At 43.8% G+C, this 21,197-nt stretch overlaps 1 protein-coding gene across 3 annotated transcripts in view; it reads right to left on the bottom strand.

The window, feature by feature from the left end:
- SH2B2 (SH2B adaptor protein 2) overlaps nt 1-21,197 on the bottom strand; it is an 84,210-nt gene that overhangs the window by 7,494 nt on the left and 55,519 nt on the right. For 2 of the 3 annotated variants that reach the window (XM_033922573.1, XM_033922571.1), the window contains exons 4-7: nt 20,563-20,654; nt 9,189-9,283; nt 3,177-3,353; nt 163-356 (exon numbers count right to left, since the gene is read on the bottom strand). In XM_033922573.1, the coding sequence (XP_033778464.1) occupies nt 163-356; nt 3,177-3,353; nt 9,189-9,283; nt 20,563-20,654 (558 nt within the window). The remainder of the gene's footprint in view (nt 1-162; nt 357-3,176; nt 3,354-9,188; nt 9,284-20,562; nt 20,655-21,197) is intronic. The other variant, XM_033922572.1, reaches the window with a different exon arrangement.

Below are 21,197 nucleotides of genomic sequence, written 5' to 3'. Positions count from 1 at the left end.
GTAAGTTTACATGTGTTTTTTCTGTATTTGTTACACAGATTTTATATGATTCCTGAAACGGCTCTTTTGGGTGAAACAGGTGCACTTTTTAAGTTGCTTCTGGTTTTTCAGATTCTTAAGGCCATTTTCTTTTGTTTTTGTAATTAAAGATGTTGAACTTACCTTAGCTTTCCCTTGAAAATTAAATGTCAACACATATTCCCCTGGCCGTGTCTCACTCTGCCTGATGACAAACAAGCCATGACTGCGAGCTCCCCCTGCCAGTACCAGCTGTGCGGCTCTAACACGTGACATGGTGCCATGAAACCAGGGAAAATCTGCTAGATTAATTTCTGCTTCTGCTTCACAGTCATCCCCTGAAAAAAACATTCAACAGAAACACAACCAGTCCTCAACTAAATCCACCCACAACAAGGATTTTCAACATTTAATTTTGATATTTTAATATATTTTTCCTCTTTAAAATCCCCTCAAAGACAGCAATGGGAATCCTTTCCAACCCCAATTACTGGAAAGCTGTCTCTTCTGACTTGATCCAATAGGGTCACTTTATGGCCAGCAGAGGTTGCTAGAGCTGTTGCAATTCATCGCTTGTCTTTTTGGGATCAATCAGTCTGCCACAAACAGCAGTTTTCAAATAAACTCATATGAATGGCACTATGGCCTTAGCAATGGGCCCACTGACTCCCCTACCAGCTTAAGAGTTAGCAGTGAAGGTGTGGTTAGAAGACCACATCACCGCCTTGCAGATTTCCTCTATAGAGGCAGAGCAGAAAAGGCTACAGAGGCAGCCATGGCTCTTACACTGTGAGGGTCAAGCCCAGCTTGAGCATACGTGTAGGAGATAGAGGGGGGCATTTTTCATGATGTCCAAATCCGAGTTTGGATTTTGTAGAAGATGGACAAAAATCAAATAGCCAACGTGACCATTTTCAAAACTGCCTGGTATGTGCTCTTGAGAGAGGTGGTGGAGCGTAAAACTGTGACTGAGTTCAAAGAAGCGTGGGATGAACACAGAGGATTTAGAATCAGAAAATAATATTAAAAATTGAACTAAGGCCAGTACTGGGCAGACTTGCACGGTCTGTGTCTGTATATGGCCATTTGGTGGAGGATGGCTGGGGAGGGCTTCAATGGCTGGGAGGGTGTAGATGGGCTGGAGTAGGTTTTAATGGAGATTTCGGCAGTAGGAACCCAAGCACAGCACCGGGTAGAGCTTTGGATTCTTGCCCAGAAATAGCTAAGAAGAAAAAAATTAAAAAATTTAAATTGAATCAGGTTGAGCAGACTGGATGGACCATTCGGGTCTTTATCTGCCGTTATCTGTCTTGGGTTTCAGATGTGCATCTATCTTTTTATTTATTTTCTATCCCATTGTCCCCAAAGAGCTCAGAACAGGTTCCAGGTTAAACATAGAGTTAACAGGTTACAATTTCTCATCATTTCAGTACTTGTTTTTATTTTAATGACACATTCTAGGAGTCTAATACTAATATACAGTTTACCGGTTACTATTTACCACAGTTATCCTTAATTGACACACACAGACAGTTTACAGATTGGATTTGCCATACTAACAGTGCAAGATTTTATAATACGCGACACATACTGGGTTCTGGTACCAATGTACATTTCTTTGTAATCCATCGGTCAAGGGCAAGGGGGTTAGGTGAAGAGGTATGTTTTTATTGCTTACCTAAAGTTGAGGCGTCCTTCAAGGGATCTGGTCTATGGGGGCAGTTGATTCCAGTGGCTCAGTATGAAGTGGGAGTAGGAACGTCATTTGGTGATTTGCAACATGGGAATGGAGGGACTGGTTCGACACATATGGAGAACTTAGCCATCACGTAGTTTGAGGACTTACAGTCCTGTGGCGGATCCTTCTTATCATGGGCCACAGAGAGAACACATGTAACAGCTTGCTCTACAGCCATGGCTGGACCACAGCATCTAGACCCATGCTTCTGGGCTCAGACCTTCAACTGAAGAATCTGTCCACCTTTTTGATTTGTGCTGTAGCTATGAGGTTGAACATTGGGCAACTCCAGTGATGAACAATGGTTTGGAAGGCTGATGCAGACTGCGTCCACTCACCCGGATCCAAGGTCTGTCTACTGAGGAAACTGGCTTGAACATTATCCTCTCCCACAAACATGTGCCACTGAACTGCAAGTGTGCTTCTAGCCCCAGCTGGGCACTCTTGGTGCCTCCCTGACAGACCGTATTGGCCGAAACAAGTGCGTGTAAAACCACCGCTCAGTTTTACATGATTGAAGAATAAAGTTGCACACCAACATTTCAAAATCTCCACTGTGGTTTGTGTGTTTTCGCCTCCCTGGCAATTGACATAAGCCACCGCAGTAGCACTGTCTGAAAAGATTGACCACCTGTCCTTCCAGAATCTTCTGCAGTTTCTGCAAGGCCAGCCAAATGGCTTGAAATTCCAGCCTGTTGATTGACCACATTCTCTGGGTAGTCAACCAACATCCCTGAATCAGATGACAGATGCAGTGAGCTCCCCAGCCGAAGAGACTGACATCTTTCATCACAATTACCCAGGAAGCTATGCGTAGGGGTATGCCCTTGGTTAGTGACTGAGGGCCTAGCCACCAGTCCATACTGGTCTGGGCTTCCTGTGTCCAGGGCAGGGGCATCTGCAAAGAGTCCGTCTGAGGGCACCAACGCAATAACAATGCATTTTGGAGAGGACGCATGAGAGCTTTCACCCAGAGAACCACGTCTATTGTGGCCACCACAGAACCTAGTATTTTGGGAAGGAAGACTGCTGACTTCTGGAACTGATTTACTGAAGTTTCTTTGCTCACAGATACAGAATAGGAGAAGAGCCTTAGTAAAACAGTTTCTTAAAAAACTATTGCTAATCAAGGAGTGGATTCTCCTCTCATTGCCTACCCCCTCTCCCCAAAAAAATTAACTGTGGACAGTATTGGATGGGTGGAGAAAGAGAACCAAGAGAGGTCTCAACTGCAGGCTCCAAGGTTTAATAAAAACTTATCAAAGCCTGAATTAATGCATGCTTAGGACACATGAAATGGGCAGTGGTAAAGACAAGGGAGGAATTAAAGCCTGCTTGACATCAGGTTATGCCACAGTGGGAGAACACTAGAAGGAAGAAGAAGACTCTAATCTGCTAACAGATAAATTAAAGTACACACCTGTTAAATGGTTGGTAGCTGGAGATTCCAGGGTCTGAAGGAAGTTCTCCAAAGGAACATGAGCAAAGAGATCACCTGTGGAAGGGTCCCTGGGTCTGCCGTATGGAACAGGAACAGTACCAGCGTACAACACATCAGGACCAACAGACAGTAGGCACTTCTGAGGTTTATACATTTCTAACGACAATAAAAAATATATATATACAGTATATTTAAATGATTTGATAAGCCATTCAAATGTTCTATTTTAACTCATTTCATGTCTTAAATTTTATAGAGATGATTTGCTTGACAGTGTTATTCAGTAACACAGTAGACGATGGTAGATAAAGACCTTCAACATCTATCCAGTCTGCCCGAGAAGGCAGACAAAGCTGTACCTGTCGCTTGTGTGTAGGTTACACTCCTTCATAATCAATCATAAACTAGCAGTTATGTTTGATTCAATCTTGGTTGCAATATACATTCATTGTCAATCCTTGATTAAGCACCACCACATGCAAATCAATATTCCCCATTATGGCTCCGACACTGTGGATCACAATTCCAACCACTCAGACAAGAATCATCCTTAACTTCATTCAAGTTCAAACTCAAAACCTTCTTATTTCTAGATGCACTTGGTGAAGATTAACACATTATGATGAAAAATTTGAAGAGACTCCCTTCCCTCATTCTACTTACCCACCTCTTCCTTTTGTCTTCTTTATTTCAACTTATTTTCCATTCCCCTGCACTCACTATATGTCTTTTCCCCTCAAATATTTTAGATTACTTTCTGTTCTTTTACTTTTACTGTATTTAACTACAGTATTGTAATCGATCTAGATCCTTGTGATGGACACCAGTCAAGAAACAAGAAATTATTAAACTTGGAAGGTGGCTAATAGAGAATGACAAGGGGAAAATTTCTGTCCCCGCCACTGCCCTGTCCCCGGACCACCATCTTCTTCACTGCCCCATTCCCGCCATCCCTTTCACCGCCCCGTCCCCGTCTCTGCTGTCCCCTCCACCGCCCCGTCACCGTCCCTGCTGTCCCTTTCACCGCCCCGTTCCCGTCTTCAGCGTCTTCTCCTCTCCATCCCCCCACGGTCCAGAAGCTCCCTCCCGCTGGCCAGCCGTGCATTTCTCTCCCTCCCTCCCTCTTACCTTCTCTTGTGGCAAAACTGGCAATTTGTATAAGGCTATGCTCTGTATTACAGCCGAAGCCTTGAAGTCGCATCAGATTGCCTGCTAGAAAAGTCTCCTCCGATGCAACCGGAAACAGGAAGTTGCGTCAGAGGAGATTTTTCCAGCAGGCAACGTGACGCAACTTTAAGGCTCCAGCTGTAATACAGCTCATAGCCTTATAGAAATCGCCAGTTTCAACAAGAAAAGGTAAGGGAAAAGGGGGGAGGGAGGGAGATGCATGGCCGGCGGGAGAAAGGGAGCTGCCGGATCGAACGCTTGTTCACCACGCGTGCTAATCATTCACCGCTCCATGGTGAATGATTAGCCTTGTCCCTGATCTCGCAGTGACCTTTTTTTTTTGGTCACCGTTTTGGCGGGGCTCATTCTCTAGTGGCTAACTCATTTTACTCATTATCAACCTTAAGAAGTTTTCACCTCCCTGAAATATATTCAGGGCCAGATTCTGTATAGGACGCCCGGTCTCAGAAGCCACCTAAGGCCAACTCAGATTGATCGGTTGACCTTCAATTTCCCTGGTTTGCCAGGAATGCTGAGAAAGCAGTGGCTGGATTTAAGGTCTAAAATTACAGGGTTCCTTCTTGGTGCATGGCTTCTAGCTAAACAGCTCTCATGGCAATGACCTGATCAGATATACTGATTTTAAAATCAGAAGAAAACATCTTTGGATAATTTTGAATGAAGGCTAGTAGTATCAGAGTGCTAACCCTGGTTCTATTAATCCCAAAGGACCCCTTCACTCCCCTGTAACAGAACTACCACCGAGCTGTGTGATATAATAATAATAATAATTTATTTGTATGCCGCCATAACGGGGAGGCTCTAAGCGGCTCACAACACAGGAAACAATACATACAATTCCATCAAAATAAGGAGCTATAAATACATTTCAATAATGCATAAGAATAAAAAGCATACCATATAGATAAAAATGCAAGTGATAAAGTGATAAAAAACATAATTAAGTTAAAAGAAAAACATTAATTAAAAGTCTAACAATTTCCTAAAATCTAAATACGAAGAAGCTTCTAACATCATTTTACCGAGCCATGTGTTTGGCAGCCAGAAAAGAAAAGGCTCTATCAAGGGATTTCTTGCAATGGCAAGATTTTACAGAGGGATATGTAAATAACTGCACTCTCCGTGTGTTTCTATTTGAATGACTCTATGAAAAGTGAGAAATAAGTAACCTGGTGACAGACCGAACACTGCTTTGTAACAGACGCATGAAAACTTGAACAACACTCTAAGCTCCACCGGCAACCAGTGTAATTTCAGGTAGAAAGGAGTGACATGTTGCCATTTTTTTAGACCGTAAATGAGGCGGACCGCAGAATTCTGAACCACTCTCAATCTCTTTAAAATTTTCATAGGGGCCCCTAGATACACGAAATTACAGTAGTCAAGAATACTTAAAATGGAAGATTGCACCAACAGTCAAGAAGAGGTTTCGTCAAAGTACTTCTTAATGATGCAAAGTTTCCAGAGCACCGAGAAACATTTCTTAGTCATAAAATTAGTATGATTTTCCAATGTAAGATGTTTATCCAACGTTATCCCCAATATTTTTATAGATTGTTCTATCTTATAATCCAACCCATTTACAGTGGTACCTCGGTTTACGAGTGCACCGGTTTGCGAGTGTTTTGCAAACATTCGCAAAATCGGCGCCTCCGAAACTGAGCATGCCTCGATTTATGAGCACCCCCCCCCCCCCCGCCGTGACCTGAAGTCCCCCAGACCCACCCGAACCCACTTCTTACTTTCATCTGGCCTCGGCACCGGCATGTCCTGTGCGTTGGTGCCGGTACCCGAAGATCAGCCTCCTCTTCTGTGCTGGGCCTTGAGCATCTGCGCATGCTCAAGGCCTGCGAATTCACGTTCTCTCCGAGATCTTGGAGAGAGCGTGAACTCGCAGGCCATGATTCAAGACAGGGTTGGACAGGTTCCTGCTGAACAAGAAGTGCGCTGGTAGGGCTAATCTCAGTTAGGGTACTGGTCTTTGACCTGGGGGCTGCCGCGTGAACGGACTGCTAGGCGTGATGGACCACTGGTCTGACCCAGCAGCGGCAATTCTTATGTTCTTATGATGCTCAAGGCCCAGCACAGAAGAGGAGGCCGATCTTTGGGCACCGACACCAACGCACAGGATATGCCGGTGCCGGATGAAAGTAAGAAGCGTGTTCAGGTGGGTCTGGGGGACTTCAGGTCGCAGCGGGGGGGGGGGGGGGGATGCTGGATCATGGGGAGCAATGCCAGTTCTCATGGAGGGGGGGATAGAGCAGCGCCGCTGACCTCGAGGGGTGGGAACGTATCAAAGTGAGTTTCCATTATTTCCTATGGGGAAACTCGCTTTGATATACGAGTATTTTGGTTTACGAGCATGCTTCTGGAACGAATTATGCTCGTAAACCAAGGTACCATTGTACCTGTATCATCGTTTCTTTGAGCTTGTCATTAGGTGTTGCTAGAAAAAATTTAGCTTTTTCCTTAATTTCAATTTAAAAGCTGTCATCCAAAGCTCAATCTGATTTATAGTGGATGTAAGGAGATTAATAAATTCAGGAGACAGACTAGTAAGTGGGATGACTATAGTAATATCGTCTGTACAGATAAAAAACTTAAACTAAGTTTTGCAGCAGATTTCCCAAGGAAGCTAGATAAATATTGAACAAAGAAGGGGAAAGAGGGGAAACCCTGGGGAACCCCGCAATAATTTTTCCAAGAAAAGGAGAAGATGTCATCCTTAAACACCTGATACGATCTTTTGCCCAGAAAGCCCTAGTGTGAAGAAGTAGCCTAGCAGCAGACTAAGGGCTCCTTTTATCAAGACGCACTAGCGGGGTTAACGCGTGTGACTTTTCATCACATGCTAACCCCCGTGCTGGCCTAAAAACTACCGCTGCTCAAGAGGAGGCGGTAGCAGCTAGCGCGGCCGGCGGTTTAGCGTGCGGTATTACGCGTGTTAAACCGCTAGCATGCCTTTGTAAAAGGAGCCCTAAGAGCCAGAGAAGCCAGGGTACAAATCCTTCAACTCCCACTCATTGATCCTTGTGATGCTAAGCTACTCATGTAACCTCCATTGTCTCACGTACAAAGTTAGGTCTTCATTTACTAACATATGTTAACCAGTTGCTGAAAATTTAATGTGTTACATTTAAGTGAAGTGCATAGTTAGTAAATGGCCCTATTGAGCACAATGTGGTTTATCTAATATAATAAAGAGCTAGCCGTGCATGCGCATTGCTATTTGCGTGTGGCCGAAGGAGTGCGCATGCGCGCTAATACGTCACCAGCCGTTCACCTCCACAGGCCGCACCGCAGCCAGACGGACCGCGGGAAGGGAAAGGGGGGGGAGGAGGGTTTCGAGGGAGCCGGCTGGCCGCATAAATTATTTTCATTTCAAATCTGCCACCGCGACTCCTCTCTCATCTTCCGACATAATATAAGTGCAGCTCATGAGAGGAGCTGCGGGGGCGGCTTTGAAAACGGCTCCCTTAGTTCTTCGCTGGATTTTTTTTTTAAGTTTAAAACTGCCACCGTGGCTCCTCTCACGATCCCGGCCTGTGTCAGAGAAGGCTTCCGACGCAGGCCGGATCGTGAGAGGAGCCGCGTAGGCATCTTTAAACTTAAAAAAAAAATCCAGCAAAGAACTAAGGGAGCCGTTTTATCTCCATGCTGCTACGAAGGAACAGGTGAAGGGGAGGGAAATGCTGATGCTGATGCACAGGGAGCAGGCAGGCATGGCAGGCAAGCAGGGGGAGAGGGAAAGGGGCTGCTTTGGGGGTAGGGGTGTGCTGGGGGTACACAGCAATCATGGGCAGGGGATCACAGAGCAGGCAGCCATGGCTCAACAAGGGGAGAGGGAAAGGGGGCTGCTTTGGGGTGAGGGGTTTGCTGGGCCAGACAGCAATCATAGGGGGGAAATAGAAGGGGGCCACGGAGCAGGCAGGCATGGCACAAAAGGGGGTAGGGGCATTGGGAAACGGGGCTGCTTTGGGGGGAAGGGTGTGCTGGGGGCACACACCAATCATGCCGGGGAAGAGAAGGGGGCCACAGAGAGATAGGCAGGCATGGCGCAATGGAGAAATACAGGCAGGCAGGGCGCAAGACAGAGACACAGACAGAAAGAATGACAGACAGACAGCATCCAAGCACAGAGAGCGAAAGGAAAAAAAACCCCAGTCGTCTACTCTAGCACCCGTTGGACAGGGGGAGAACGAAAGAGATGCTGATGGACAGGGGGTTGAAGAAAAGGAACGGAGGACTAATGTTGGACAAGGGGAGAAGGAAAGAGGTGCTGCTGGACAGGGGGGAGGTAAAACAAAGGGACAAGGGCTGCTGCTGCATAAGGAGAGCAGTGAAGGGGTGGTGGTGGACACAGGGGAGGTAAAAGGAAGGGAAAATGGACAGGGGGAGCAGGCAAGGGGTGGTGATGGACAGCCAAGGAAAAAGAAAGGCAGAAAGAAAAAAAGCGGCTAAGGAGAGAGAGAGAAAGAAATAAAGGCAGACACACACACATATGTTCTAGCACCCGTTAATGTAACGGGCTTAAAGACTAGTGTTCTATAATGTTTATTAAATTCCATTAATATATGCTAATTTTCCTTGAATGGAATGTTGCTACTGTTTGGGTTTTGGCCAGTTACTAGTGACCTGGATTGGTCACTGTGAGAACGGGCTACTGGGCTAGATGGACCATTGGTCTGACCCAGTAAGACGCATTTTTATGTTTTTATGATTAGATTTGGAAGAGTTAGAAGCAAATCTAAAATTCAAATCCAAAATATTTACTTGGAGTTTGCTAAATGCATAATTTCTTACCATCAACCTGAAACTCGCAGCTACAGTTCGACAAACCGCCCGACAAACACACACCTTCTGCGCATGAAGCAAGGTTAATATCATCCCCACTGTCCCTGCCAAAAGAAGAAATATTAAGACACCACATGTTGTCGAAACTCTCCTTCATATGAGCACCTGGGCTCACACTCAAGGTGACCACAAATTGTTACCACATCTGAAAGACACATGGGGTTTGCAATAATGATTTGGTGGCCATCCTTGAGAAATACAAGTTGTATCACAAAATGTAGGCTGGTTTTAACTAAACAGTGGTAGAAGTTTTTAGCGTGGGCCGTTGATGTAAATGCTCTTATGCTCATACGAATTCCTTGAGTGTCAGTGTATTTACCTCACTGGCCCACGCTAAAAACCTCTAGCGCCATTTAGTAAAAGGAGCCCTTACTGTTAAAACTGGCACTGATACTAGGGTTGTCTGACCTACTGGACACCAAACTCAAATCTAAGCTGATTTCACATATGGTTTTTTCCCCCCAAGATATTTTATTGGATTTTAAATGAACAAAAACAATGTATACACAAAAACATTTAACAGTATAAATACATATATGCTTGAACATGAATGCTTATACAAGCTGTGAGCAACAAACAGTAAGAGATTGGAATGTGAATAAAGTTTATATTATTTGGGTTTTGCTACAAAATTATCAAGAGATGCCCAGACTTTGTAAAAGCTAAATAATATGTGATTTTTAATTGCAATAATTTCCTGATATTAGCAAGCAGAATATTAAAGAGCTTTCTTTGATTATCAAGAATATTAATATCCGGATTAGATTAATGTAAAATAAGTGTCTTGTATGAAAAAGATATTGATTTATCAATATCCAAGAAGTTGGTAATTCTGTTCCAAATAGATTTCCAGAAGATTTGTAAGTTGGAAGAATGGAATAAAAGATGAGCAAGTGTATCGGGTTCTTTGGAGGTGTAGAGAGGAAGAATTCTAGCAGTTTTATCTGGAGCCCAGTAAGTTTTATGTACAAGGTCTGGCCTTTATCTGCCATCATGTTTCTATGAACCTATCCTAAAAAAAAAGTGCTACATACCTCATTGCTGAATATCACTAAGGTCACCTGCAAAGTACTCCCCTAGGGAAGCTATGCACCAACGCCAGTGCCTAGTCCACCCTTCAAAGCAATTCTGGAATGGCCATCAGAGCTGTTGACTTATATTACCTTTATCATCAAAATGTCTTCCTTTCCTTTATCTTTAGGTAAAGAACAAAGTCATTGGGGGCCAGATCAGGCGAGGAGGGAGGGTGTCCCAATAAAGTTATTTGTTTATTGGCAAAAAACACCCGCACAGATAGTGTAGTGTCAGCTGATGCATTGTCGTGAAGCAAGAGCCATTAGGAACCATTTTTGCGCACACCTTTCTCATGCCAAGATTTTTAGTTAAGATTTTCCTGTTTCTCACAGTCAGTCAATGATTTTGATGCACAATCCAATGAATTTTTACAATGGTTTAGTCAGTTCTGCTCATTACTGGCCGCCCTGACCTCTCTTCATTGGTGACACTTTCTCTCCCCTCAGAAAAAAAATTTAATCCATTTGTACACTGCCGTTCTTTTCATGCCATTATCCCCATAAACTTGGACTAATATGTCCCTAATTTCTTTTCCACTCTTGCCAAGTTTAACAAGAAATTTAATGTTTGTTTGTTGTTCTAATTCAAGCTCCAACATTCTCGCGACAGCACACAAACACACAATAATGACCACCACTCAGCAAGACACCACCACATGTTGACACGAGCACAGCTTTGAGACACTGATATACCAAGGTTATGAAACCTTATTGAGCTGTTTGTACAGTGCTGCCAATGTAAGCGCACGGTCGCAAGTTCATGAACTTAATTGTCAGAGCGCCTATAATGAAAAAACTTGATTGGTATATTGAATCTCACACAGTAGGTCAGGTTAAATTAAGTCCAAAATTCACTCTAGTCAAAGTTATATGAATTCAAATTCAGCTCAGAAACCCTGTTATATTGGATAGTAAATTCTTATATCTACTATAATAAAACCCTAAGCGCGCATGCGCACTCTTACCGGCATGTTCCGTGATCCCTGATCTGTATGTCCGTGGCCGGCAAGAGTGCGCATGCGCGCCAGAAGATACCAGGACTCCTCCTACCGAGCACCAGCCATGCTGACCAGTTCGGCCCCACAGGCCTCTCATGGAGCCCACCTTCCCGCCCAGCATGGATGGTGGCAGTGATGCCGGAAGCGGGCCAGTACCAGGGCGACTTGAGGCGGCTGTCGGATTGAGGTGCGTAGGGCAGCTGTCGGCATGTGCAGGCCGCGGCGTCTTGAGGCGGCTGTCCACGTGTGCAGGCAGATGAGCTGTGATGAAGTCGGATGCTGGATAGGGGGAGCAGGTAAGGGGTGCTGCTGGACAGGGAGAGCATGAAAGAGGTGCTGCTGGACAGGGGGGAGGAAACAGGAAGGGAGGCCTACTGCTGGACAGGGGGAGCAGGGAAGAGGTGCTTCTGGACAGGGGGGAGGTAAAACAAAGGGAGAAGGGCTGCTACTGGACAGGGGGAGCAGTGAAGGGGTGGTGGTGGACACAGGGGAGGTAAAAGGAAGGGAGGAGGGCTACTAATGGACAGGGGGAGCAGGCAAGAGGTGGTGGTGGACAGCCAAGGAAAGAGAGAGACAGAAAGAAAGAGAGACAGACATATATTCTAGCACCCGTTAATGTAACGGGCTATAAGACTAGTTTTTTTGTATAATCATGGAGGCTTTCTTACTACCCCATTAAGAGATGTTGAGTTAAGCCAGAAAAGTTTAGCATATCAGCAAAAATAATTAATGAACACACAACCTTTTTGATCCAGTTTTATAATTTTTCCAAACAGTTAGAGATAAAGGAAATATATCGTATACAGAATATAGTTCCATCATTTATAGGGTTACCATCAAGTATTAGGTGGTGAACTGACCACATATTCTTTGATTGCCATTCTTCTTTAAAGAGTTCACGTTAACAAAGCCACCTCCTGATGTTTTGCTGTGCTGTTTTTTTCTTATCATAAAAAAACAATTGCAAAAAAAAAAAAAAAAAAAAAAAAAAAGTTCAAAATTTAGTGTTATACCAAACTAGGAAATTTTCAGAAGCATAGGTCTTATTTAATGATTTTTAAAAAATCACTTCTCAGAATTGCTAAAATAAAGGTAGACAAAGCGATAGGGCTGGATGGTGTACATCCGAGGGTGTTGAAGGAACTTAGGGTAGTTCTGGTAGCTCTGCTGACTGACCTTTTCAATGAGTCTCTACAGTCAGGAGTGGTACCGGAGGACTGGAGAAGGGCGGATGTGGTCCCTCTCCACAAAAGTGGAAGTAAGGAAGAAGTAGGAAATTACAGGCTGGTAAGTCTCATTTCTATGGTACGCAAATTAATGGAAACACTTTTAAAACAGAGAATGTTCAAGTTTCTAGAATCCTGTGGATTACAGGACTGGAGGCAACGTGGATTCACTAGGGGTAGGTCTTGCCAGACAAATCTGATCAATTTCTTTGACTGGGTGACCAGAGAATTGGATAATAATAATAACTTTATTCTTCTATACTGCCATAGTCAAAAGACTTCTAGGCGGTTCACATTCGAAGAAGGCTGGACAATCAGCGAATTACAGAATGCAAGAAGTGAGGGTTACATAAGAAATAGGTAGAGGACAGTAAATTACATCGAGGTAGATAGAGGAAGAATATATCATTGTGAGTGGAGAGGCTTCTGTTTAGGAGATGAATTTGTCAAATAGAACGGTTTTAATTGATTTTCGGAAAGTGCCGTAGGTCAGACTGGCTCTATTTATGTAGTTATCCAGCCAGGACAGGATAGAGGATGTGTGCTAGATGTGGTTTATTTAGATTTTAGCAAAGCCTTTGATGGTGTTCCACACAGACATCTAATAAATAATCTGAGTGCCCTCGGGATGGGTCCCAAAGTGATGGGCTGGGTCAAAAACTGGTTGAGTGGAAGGCGACAGAGGGTAGTGATCAATGGAGATCACTCTGAGAAAAGTGGTATGTCTCAAGGGTCTGTTTCTTTTAACATTTTTATAAATGATATTGCTGAAGGATTGTCGGGTAAGATTTGCCTCTTTGTGTATGATACAAAAATCTGCAATAGAGTAGACACGCTGAATGGTGTGAACAACATGAAGAAAGACCTGGCGAAGCTGGAAGAATGGTCTGAAATTTGGCAGCTAAGATGCTAAGAAATGCAAGGTTATGCATTTGGGCTGCAAAAACCAGCGGGAATGGGCAGTTGCGAAGTTTCTAAAAACTTAAAATGGCCATACACTTTTATCACTGTCCGTACTGGGTTCTGTGGATGATGTCACCCACATGTGAGAATATGCTGCCTGCTTGTCCTAGGATTAATTTTCTTTGGTTCCCACTGAAGTGGAAATTCTGAGATGTGACGTTTCAGAACATATGGGATAAGAGGCATAATAGCAGATTTATTCCAGTTAATTTTATAGCCTGAGATTTTAGAAAAGAAATTAATACAGTTGAGTAAGTGAGGTAGAGTCTAAGATAGAAAGTTTATACGATTCCCCTTGTAGTGAGATACACCTTTGATGTAAGAATTTACTCTAATGGCTCAAGAGCCAAATTAAATAAAAGTGGAGATAAAGGGCATCCTTGTGCTGTGTCTCTCTTGGGAGAGAAAAAACTGGAAAAGGTGCCACTGACTAAGATAGATGCTTGAGTATTATACAGGGTGGGCCATGGAAAAGTAGCCCGCCTCTAATACCGGTGCCAGAAAGATGGTGTTCTCCCTGGAACAGCGAAAAGTTATTGTGGAAGGCTATGTGTGAAGCGGATTGATTAAGGAAACACAAGAGGCCTTCACCATGAACAAACCACCAGCAAAACGTGTCTGATTTGGAAACAGCGTCAAACCAGCTTTGTCACAAATATGAAAAAATCGAGGCATCAGTGGACTGCAATTAGCCCCCGAAAATCAACTTGAAGACTCTCTCTGCAAGTTGCCGTTTCATGAACGACGTGCCAGCGAGTGTTGAAATCTCTGAACCTCAAACCGTACCGAATAACATGTGTGCAGGAACTGAAAAAGCCTGACAAAGCTAAACACATAAATTACTGTACATAGTTGCTAACTACAATTGCTGATGGACATTTGGACCCATCATTGTACCTCATGATGGATGAAGCTTGGTTTCATTTATCAGGTCACGTAAATTCCCAGAATATGAGGTACTGGTCCACTTAAAATCCTCACTTAACACACGAAACACCACTTCATGACCAGAAAATTGGTATTTGGTGTGCAGTGTCAGAAACACAAATAGTGGGCCCAATTTTCTTCGAGTCAACTGTGAATACCGCGGTTTATCTGGACAGGAAAGAAGGCGCGGAGAGGCGAGGGAGAGTAAATTGAAGCACTAAGAAGGCGGAACAAGCGCAGGGAGAGAAGGAGCAGGTAAAAGGAACATTGGGGCAGCAGCGAGAGTAGCTCCACCCACCCCCACCACGTCAGCAGCTAGCGTCCGGGCTCCTCCATAAAAGGAGGCATGCCAACGGGTGCAGCTACACGAGGCAGGAAAGAAGGAGCGGAGAGGTGAGGGAGAGTAAATCGAAGTGCTGAGAAGGCGGAACAAGCCCAGGGAGAGAAGGAGAAGGTAAAAGGAACATCGGGGCAGCGGTGAGAGTAGCTCCGCCCACCCCCACCGCATCAGCAGCTAGCGTCCGGGCTCCTCCATAAAAGGAAGCAAGCCAACGGCACGCAGCCATTCAGCGCGCGGCGAAGGCACTCGCCTTAGCGAGAGCGCCTTTGCGAAGGCGCCTTTAAGAAGGACACCTAGGGGCAGCAAGGTAAGAACAAAAAAGTCAAATACAACTGAACTAGCAAGCCAAAGACAGACACAAAAGGACACCCAGGGGCAGCAGGCTAACCAACACACAACAGGCAGACTAGCCAACACTCAGCAGGCAGACTATCACACAGCAGGTAGGCTAACCAACACACAGCAGGCAGACTAACTAATATACAGCTAACCAGCCAGCAGGCAAACCAACCAACACACAGCCAACCGGAGTACACGCCCAAGTGGAAAAGACAAGATCAGGAATGGCAAGGAAGGCAAGAAGCACCAAGACTTCAGTCAAGATCAACGCCCCAGCTGCAGAAGAGAACCGGATGAAGATGAAAGCAACAGTCTCCGTGCAGACCGAAGAGTACCCCTCCCGATGGATGATGGAGATCGCTGTACAGACCGAAGAGGAGCCCCAACTGAAGACTTCAGTCTCTGTGCAGACAGAAGAGGACACCCAGCAACAGCCCAACGGAGACATCCTGCAAGAGCTGACGAGTCTGAGGGAAGAAGTGCGGCGGCTAAGAAGTATCCGGGAGGGCAAGGCGTTCATCGACAATGTCCTCCAAGAACTGTCTCAAGTCTCCGAACATGTGCACGAAAACAGGTCCATCCTCAAGACACTCGAAACAACCAGACATGCAGTCTTGGAAGTAACGACTGGGGTTACAAGAAGAGACTTGAGACGATGACACTGGCAACTAGTCTCCTCTGCAAGCAAACACAGAAGGCAGTCCTCCTCTTGGATTTCTTCAAGTAAGCACAGCAATCTCACATCGACACTGCAGATCACCCTGAGCAACAGATTTCAGCTCCTACAAGAAAGGCCCGCCAGCAGAACTCAGGAGGACATCCAGAAGTGTAATCTTGAAACTCGGCAGCGACCCCCAACTCAAGAAGCAACGAATCAGCACCCCCCCAAGAAGCGCAGAGTGGTTGTCATTGGGGACTCTATGCTGCGGGGAACCGAGGGACCGGTATGCAGACCAGATCTACACTCAAGAGAGGTCTGCTGTCTACCAGGAGCCAGGATCCGGGATGTGACTACCAGCATAGGAAAAATAATCAAGCTCCAAGACCACTACCCAATGCTCCTCATCCACGTTGGGACAAACGACACTGCCAGGAACTCACCGGAGAAGATACCGTAAGATTTCAGAGCCCTAGGTGAGAAGCTGAAGCAATTGGAAGCACAGGTGGTCTTCTCCTCCATCCTACCAGTAAGAAACAAGGGGAGCGCTAGAGTGGAACGGATCCAGAGGACTAACGAATGGCTATGGGGATGTTGCAAAGAGATGAAGTTCAGCTTCCTGGACCACAGAGAGGCACTTCAGGGACTGCAGGGACCAGATAGGCTACACCTAACCAGAAGAGGGAAGAACGTCCTGGGACGACGCCTGATTCACCTGCTCCGAAAGGCTTTAAACTAGGTGAGCCGGGGGAGGGGAACCACTCTCACACTGGTAGGGTAAATAACTCCATCTTGGAACCTGAGGTAAGTAATCGCGTGAATACTAAAGGGGACAGAGGCTATACCAAAGGAGACATAGGCATGATCGAGGAGAGCAAATTATCTCACATCAGTTCACAGGGAGCCAGAGCGAGAGACAGAGACTTAGTATCTGGGGTAAGTATTCGAGTTAATAAAGTGGGAGGCAGAGGAAGAGATGGAGAATCCATCGAGTCAGAGGTAAGTAATCAAGTCGATAGTGGGGGAGAATACTAAAGGAGACAAAGGCAATAATAAGGTAGACAAAAGCAAGATTGAAAGGGACAAACTATCTCAGGCAGAAAACACTCCATACAAACAAAAAGTATGGACAGCCATGTATGCTAATGCCCGTAGCTTGGGCAATAAAATTCTGGAACTAGAAGTGGAAATGAGGAATGCCGACCTTGAAGTAGTGGCGATATCAGAAACGTGGTTCTCGGAGTCCCACGGATGGGACATGGTCATACCAGGATATAACTTACTCCATCACGACAGAGAAGGTAAATCAGGAGAAGGAGTAGCTCTGTACATTAGAGAAGACATCAAAGTTACTAAAATCACAGACATCAAGTATAAGGGAGAATCCCTCTGGGTGAACCCTGCCAGGGGCAATAACAAATGCCTGTACCTTGATGTTGTATACATACCATCAAGACAAATGGAGGATGCAGATGATGAACTAATTGATGACATTGAGACCATCACACTGCGTGGAGGCACAGTGTTATTGGGAGACTTCAATATGCCTGATGTGGACTAGAACAAACCCTCTGCTACTACCAGCGGCAGCAAGAGGCTACTAGCCGCCATGCGAGGAGCACGCCTCAAGCAGATGGTACTAGAACCCACCAGGGATCAGGCAATCCTGGACCTGTTACTCACCAACGGAGACATTGAAGGGTTATATTACTGAACGTGGATTGTTGGACTGAGAAATTTGGATAGCGTTTTGAGAAGTGAAGGTTTTTGGAACTTTGGATTGTTTTCACTTATTTCGGTTTGAAGCACGGAGCACTTCGAAATCGGCAGCCGAGCCCAGGATGTAACAACAACTCTAGAGAAGATAAGTACTCCTTTCTTCCATTGTTATGGAGTGACTGTTTTTTAAAGGAGTATTTTGCTGATTTGTTATGCAATTTTGATATCCTGTGCCTGTGATATATTGTAATGTATAATATAATGTATATGTTAAATTTTTAGAATTAAAGATATTTAAGATAAACAATTCTTTTTCTAGTAGAAGTTTTAGGTAATGTTCAAAAGAATTGAATATAATTGAGTGGTACTCCCACTACTCGATTTAATGCTTCTTACAGTGGATATTTTGGAAGAAACTATATAGGAGCTTAATAAGGAATTTGAATCTAAATTGGGGGCATTGCAGGAAATAGAGGATGCAGAGGAGTATGAAAAACATTATTCTGATCATATTTCTCAAATGGAAAATTATAAACAGGGCATTCGAGCTAAAAAACCCTTCAATGCAATTCATAGTTTCAAATATCGCAGACTTCCTCAACACAGTATGCAGTCTCCGGCAAAATAGTGGAAATAATTATAAAAAATAAAACATAGAAAACATGATTTAATGGGACAGTGTCAGCACAGGTTCAGCCAAGGGAGATCTTGCCTCACCAGGTTGTCTGACTTTTTTAAGGGTGTGAATAAACATGTGGATAAAAATGAACCAGTTGATATAGTGTATCTAGATTTTCAGAAAGCAGTTTACAAAGTTCCTCATGAAAGGATCCCAAGAAAATTAAAGAATTATGGGATAGGAGGCAATGTTCAATTATGGATTAAGAATTGGTTATCAAACAGAAAACAGAGGGTAGTTTTAAATAGCTATTTTTCTCAATGAAGGAGGGTAAATAGCAGACTGCTGCAGATATCTGTACCGGGACCAGTGAAATTTAACTTATTTATCAATGATCTGGAAATTGGGATGACGAATGAGGTGATTAAATTTGGAAATGACACTAAACTGTTCAAAATTGTTAAAATGCATGCAGATTGTGAAAAATTGCAGGCAGACTTTAGGAAATTGGAAGACCTAGTGTCTAAATAGAAGATGAAATTTAATGTGGACAAATGCAAAGTGATGCATATTGGGAAGAATAACCCAAATCATAAGTTACCAGATGCTAGGGTCCATCTTGGGGGAAAGCACCCAAGAAAAAAGGATCTGGGTGTCATTGTAGACAATGCGATGAAACTTTTGGGCCATTTCTTCACAAAATGATCAACAAAAGTCTTTCTACAGGTTTTATGCCCAACCGATAGAAATCAGCCGTAGTATTCCCCAGGATTAAACAACCAAACATCTCCGAAAAGGAATCAGCAACTACTGATCGACCCATTGCTAATCTCCCCTTTCTGGCCAAATTAACTGAAAAGATGGTTTTTAACCAACTTTCCAACTTCGTCGAAAAATCTAATGCTTTCTACCCCTACCAAATAGGATTTTGAGCACATCATTTCATTGAACTTTCCTTAATCAGTTTAGTTACAAATATCCGTTACTTTTAAGACCACAGCATAAAGAGAGTTGAAATAGGCAAGTTGAGTTAGGACTAGCATTTGAACCATGGGTTGATCAGTCTTAAGTTTCTTCCAGAAGTCAAGGTAAGTGGTGGGTTGTCTTAGGTATGTTGGCACTTTGTTCCAGATAAAAGGTTCTTGATATTTAAAGGTAGCCTCAAACATCTTCCGCTGAACTTGAGGTGATGTGACTTGAAGAAGGTGATGTGAATTGAAGGAGGAGTGTGGGACTTTAATTTCAGAAGTTAGTCAATCCAAGTTTTCTCCATAGATCGTTTTATGCTTTTTCATCAGCAGCCAGTGCAGTTGTTCTAATAATGTACATGTCCTCTTGTATCGATTCATTCTGAAAATTAGTACGGTGTATTGTAGTCTCTCGAGTTCTGTTTCTATAATACCACAATATGATGAGTTACATTAGTCCAGATATAGTATTAGGACTGGTCTAAGTTAGGTAATGAGTTACATTAGTCCAGGTATGGTATTAGGACTGGTCTGGGTTAGGATTGGTCTTATTGTCTTCAGTTGTCAGAAAGTTTTCAATGCAGTTTGTACATCCCTGATTACTCCTAGTGGCCTCAAAAGGGAGCCAAGTTAGTGGTCAACTAGATAAGGACATCCATAAAAATGGCTGGTCCAACAATGGTTACAAAATGTCATTCAAGGAACAGGATCTAGACTTTCACAAATCACAATGCAGATGAATGGGGGGATAGGAGCGTTAACTAGCATTTGCTCTTATTTTTGACTGAAATTTTAAAAATCCTTAAATTTCTTACCAGAATTAATGAAACTAAAAGTAAATAAACTTTTCTATATGCAAAAATTAGAATGCCTTAATTTTAATCATGTATTTGATATTTGAATTTAGGTATTAATTTTTATTAATTTATTTTCACTGGGTGTTTACTCAACTGCAGAAGAGCTTCTTACCGTAGGCCAGTGGGATAAATGCTCTGATGCTCATAGGAATAGAATGAGTGTTGGAGCTTTTACCTCACCAGCCTGCGGTACGAAGCACTTCCACAGTTTATTAAAAGGCACCCTTAGTTTAGAATTGTTGTTTATTGGTTTTGGAAATTCTCATCATCTGTTTGGCTTCTTTTACTGTAAACTGCCTTGAACTATATATTATGGTATTAGTGTACTTAACAAGTTGCATATTAGATTAGATAAATACAATTAAAGGGGTAGCAAACAGTTGAGGGGAGGCTCATACTGTTACCATTCATGCTGTACCAGTTCTGTAGTTTCCAGCCCTGTCTAGTACCTCTCAAGCTCTAAAATTCATTTTTTTTTTTTTTTAATGAAAGCAATTCCATTTAAATCCATTCATCTTTACTTCTGGGTATTGCTTGCCACCCTAACGGCACCTCCTAGGAACACCTGGCTAATCTGCTCTGTGTGAAAACCAAATCATGTTCCAGTTAGTCCCCTTTGGTTCGGAGTCATCTTACCCAGGGTCCAAACAGTCCTGTATATCAGCAACCCACGAGTGCTTCTGAAGGGAGTCAATTGTTTCCAGGATGTATTCCGCACTGTTTTCCACCTGTGGTATGCAGAATAAAACACGACTCACTCTTTTCTACAGCTTGAAATGAAAACTCTATACACTCTTAATGTCTTTTCTGTGACTTCTGTAGATGATGCACATTGTCTAATGCCCATATACTTTTAGGGCTCCTTTTATCAAGCCACGCTAGCGGTTTAACACACGTAATAGCACGTGTTAAACCGCCGGCCGCTAGCCGCTACTGCCTCCCTTGAGCAGGCGTAGTTTTTTGGCCAGCGCAGGGGTTAGCGCGTGATGAAACGTCACGCATGTAAACCCCGCAAGCGCAGCTTGATAAAAGGAGCCCTTAATTTAGAACGCATTTAAATACAGGCTATAACATAAAAGGTGACATCTCAAATTATTGGCGGCCCCCTTGTAGGGTCCCTCGCGGGATCCCTCAAGTTCTCCGCTTTCCCCAATCCTGAACACTTTTACAAGCTGTCAGTTTGGGAAACACTGTTCATCTATACTGATGATATCTTTATATTGATTGAGATTGATTCAGATCTTACCAGTCTAACCTTTAAAATAAATCAC

The sequence above is a fragment of the Geotrypetes seraphini genome, chromosome 15, assembly GCF_902459505.1.
Source record: "Geotrypetes seraphini chromosome 15, aGeoSer1.1, whole genome shotgun sequence".
Lineage (NCBI taxonomy): Eukaryota > Metazoa > Chordata > Amphibia > Gymnophiona > Dermophiidae > Geotrypetes > Geotrypetes seraphini.
Note: the sequence above shows the minus strand (reverse complement) of the source record. Positions and strands in the feature narration are given on the sequence as shown.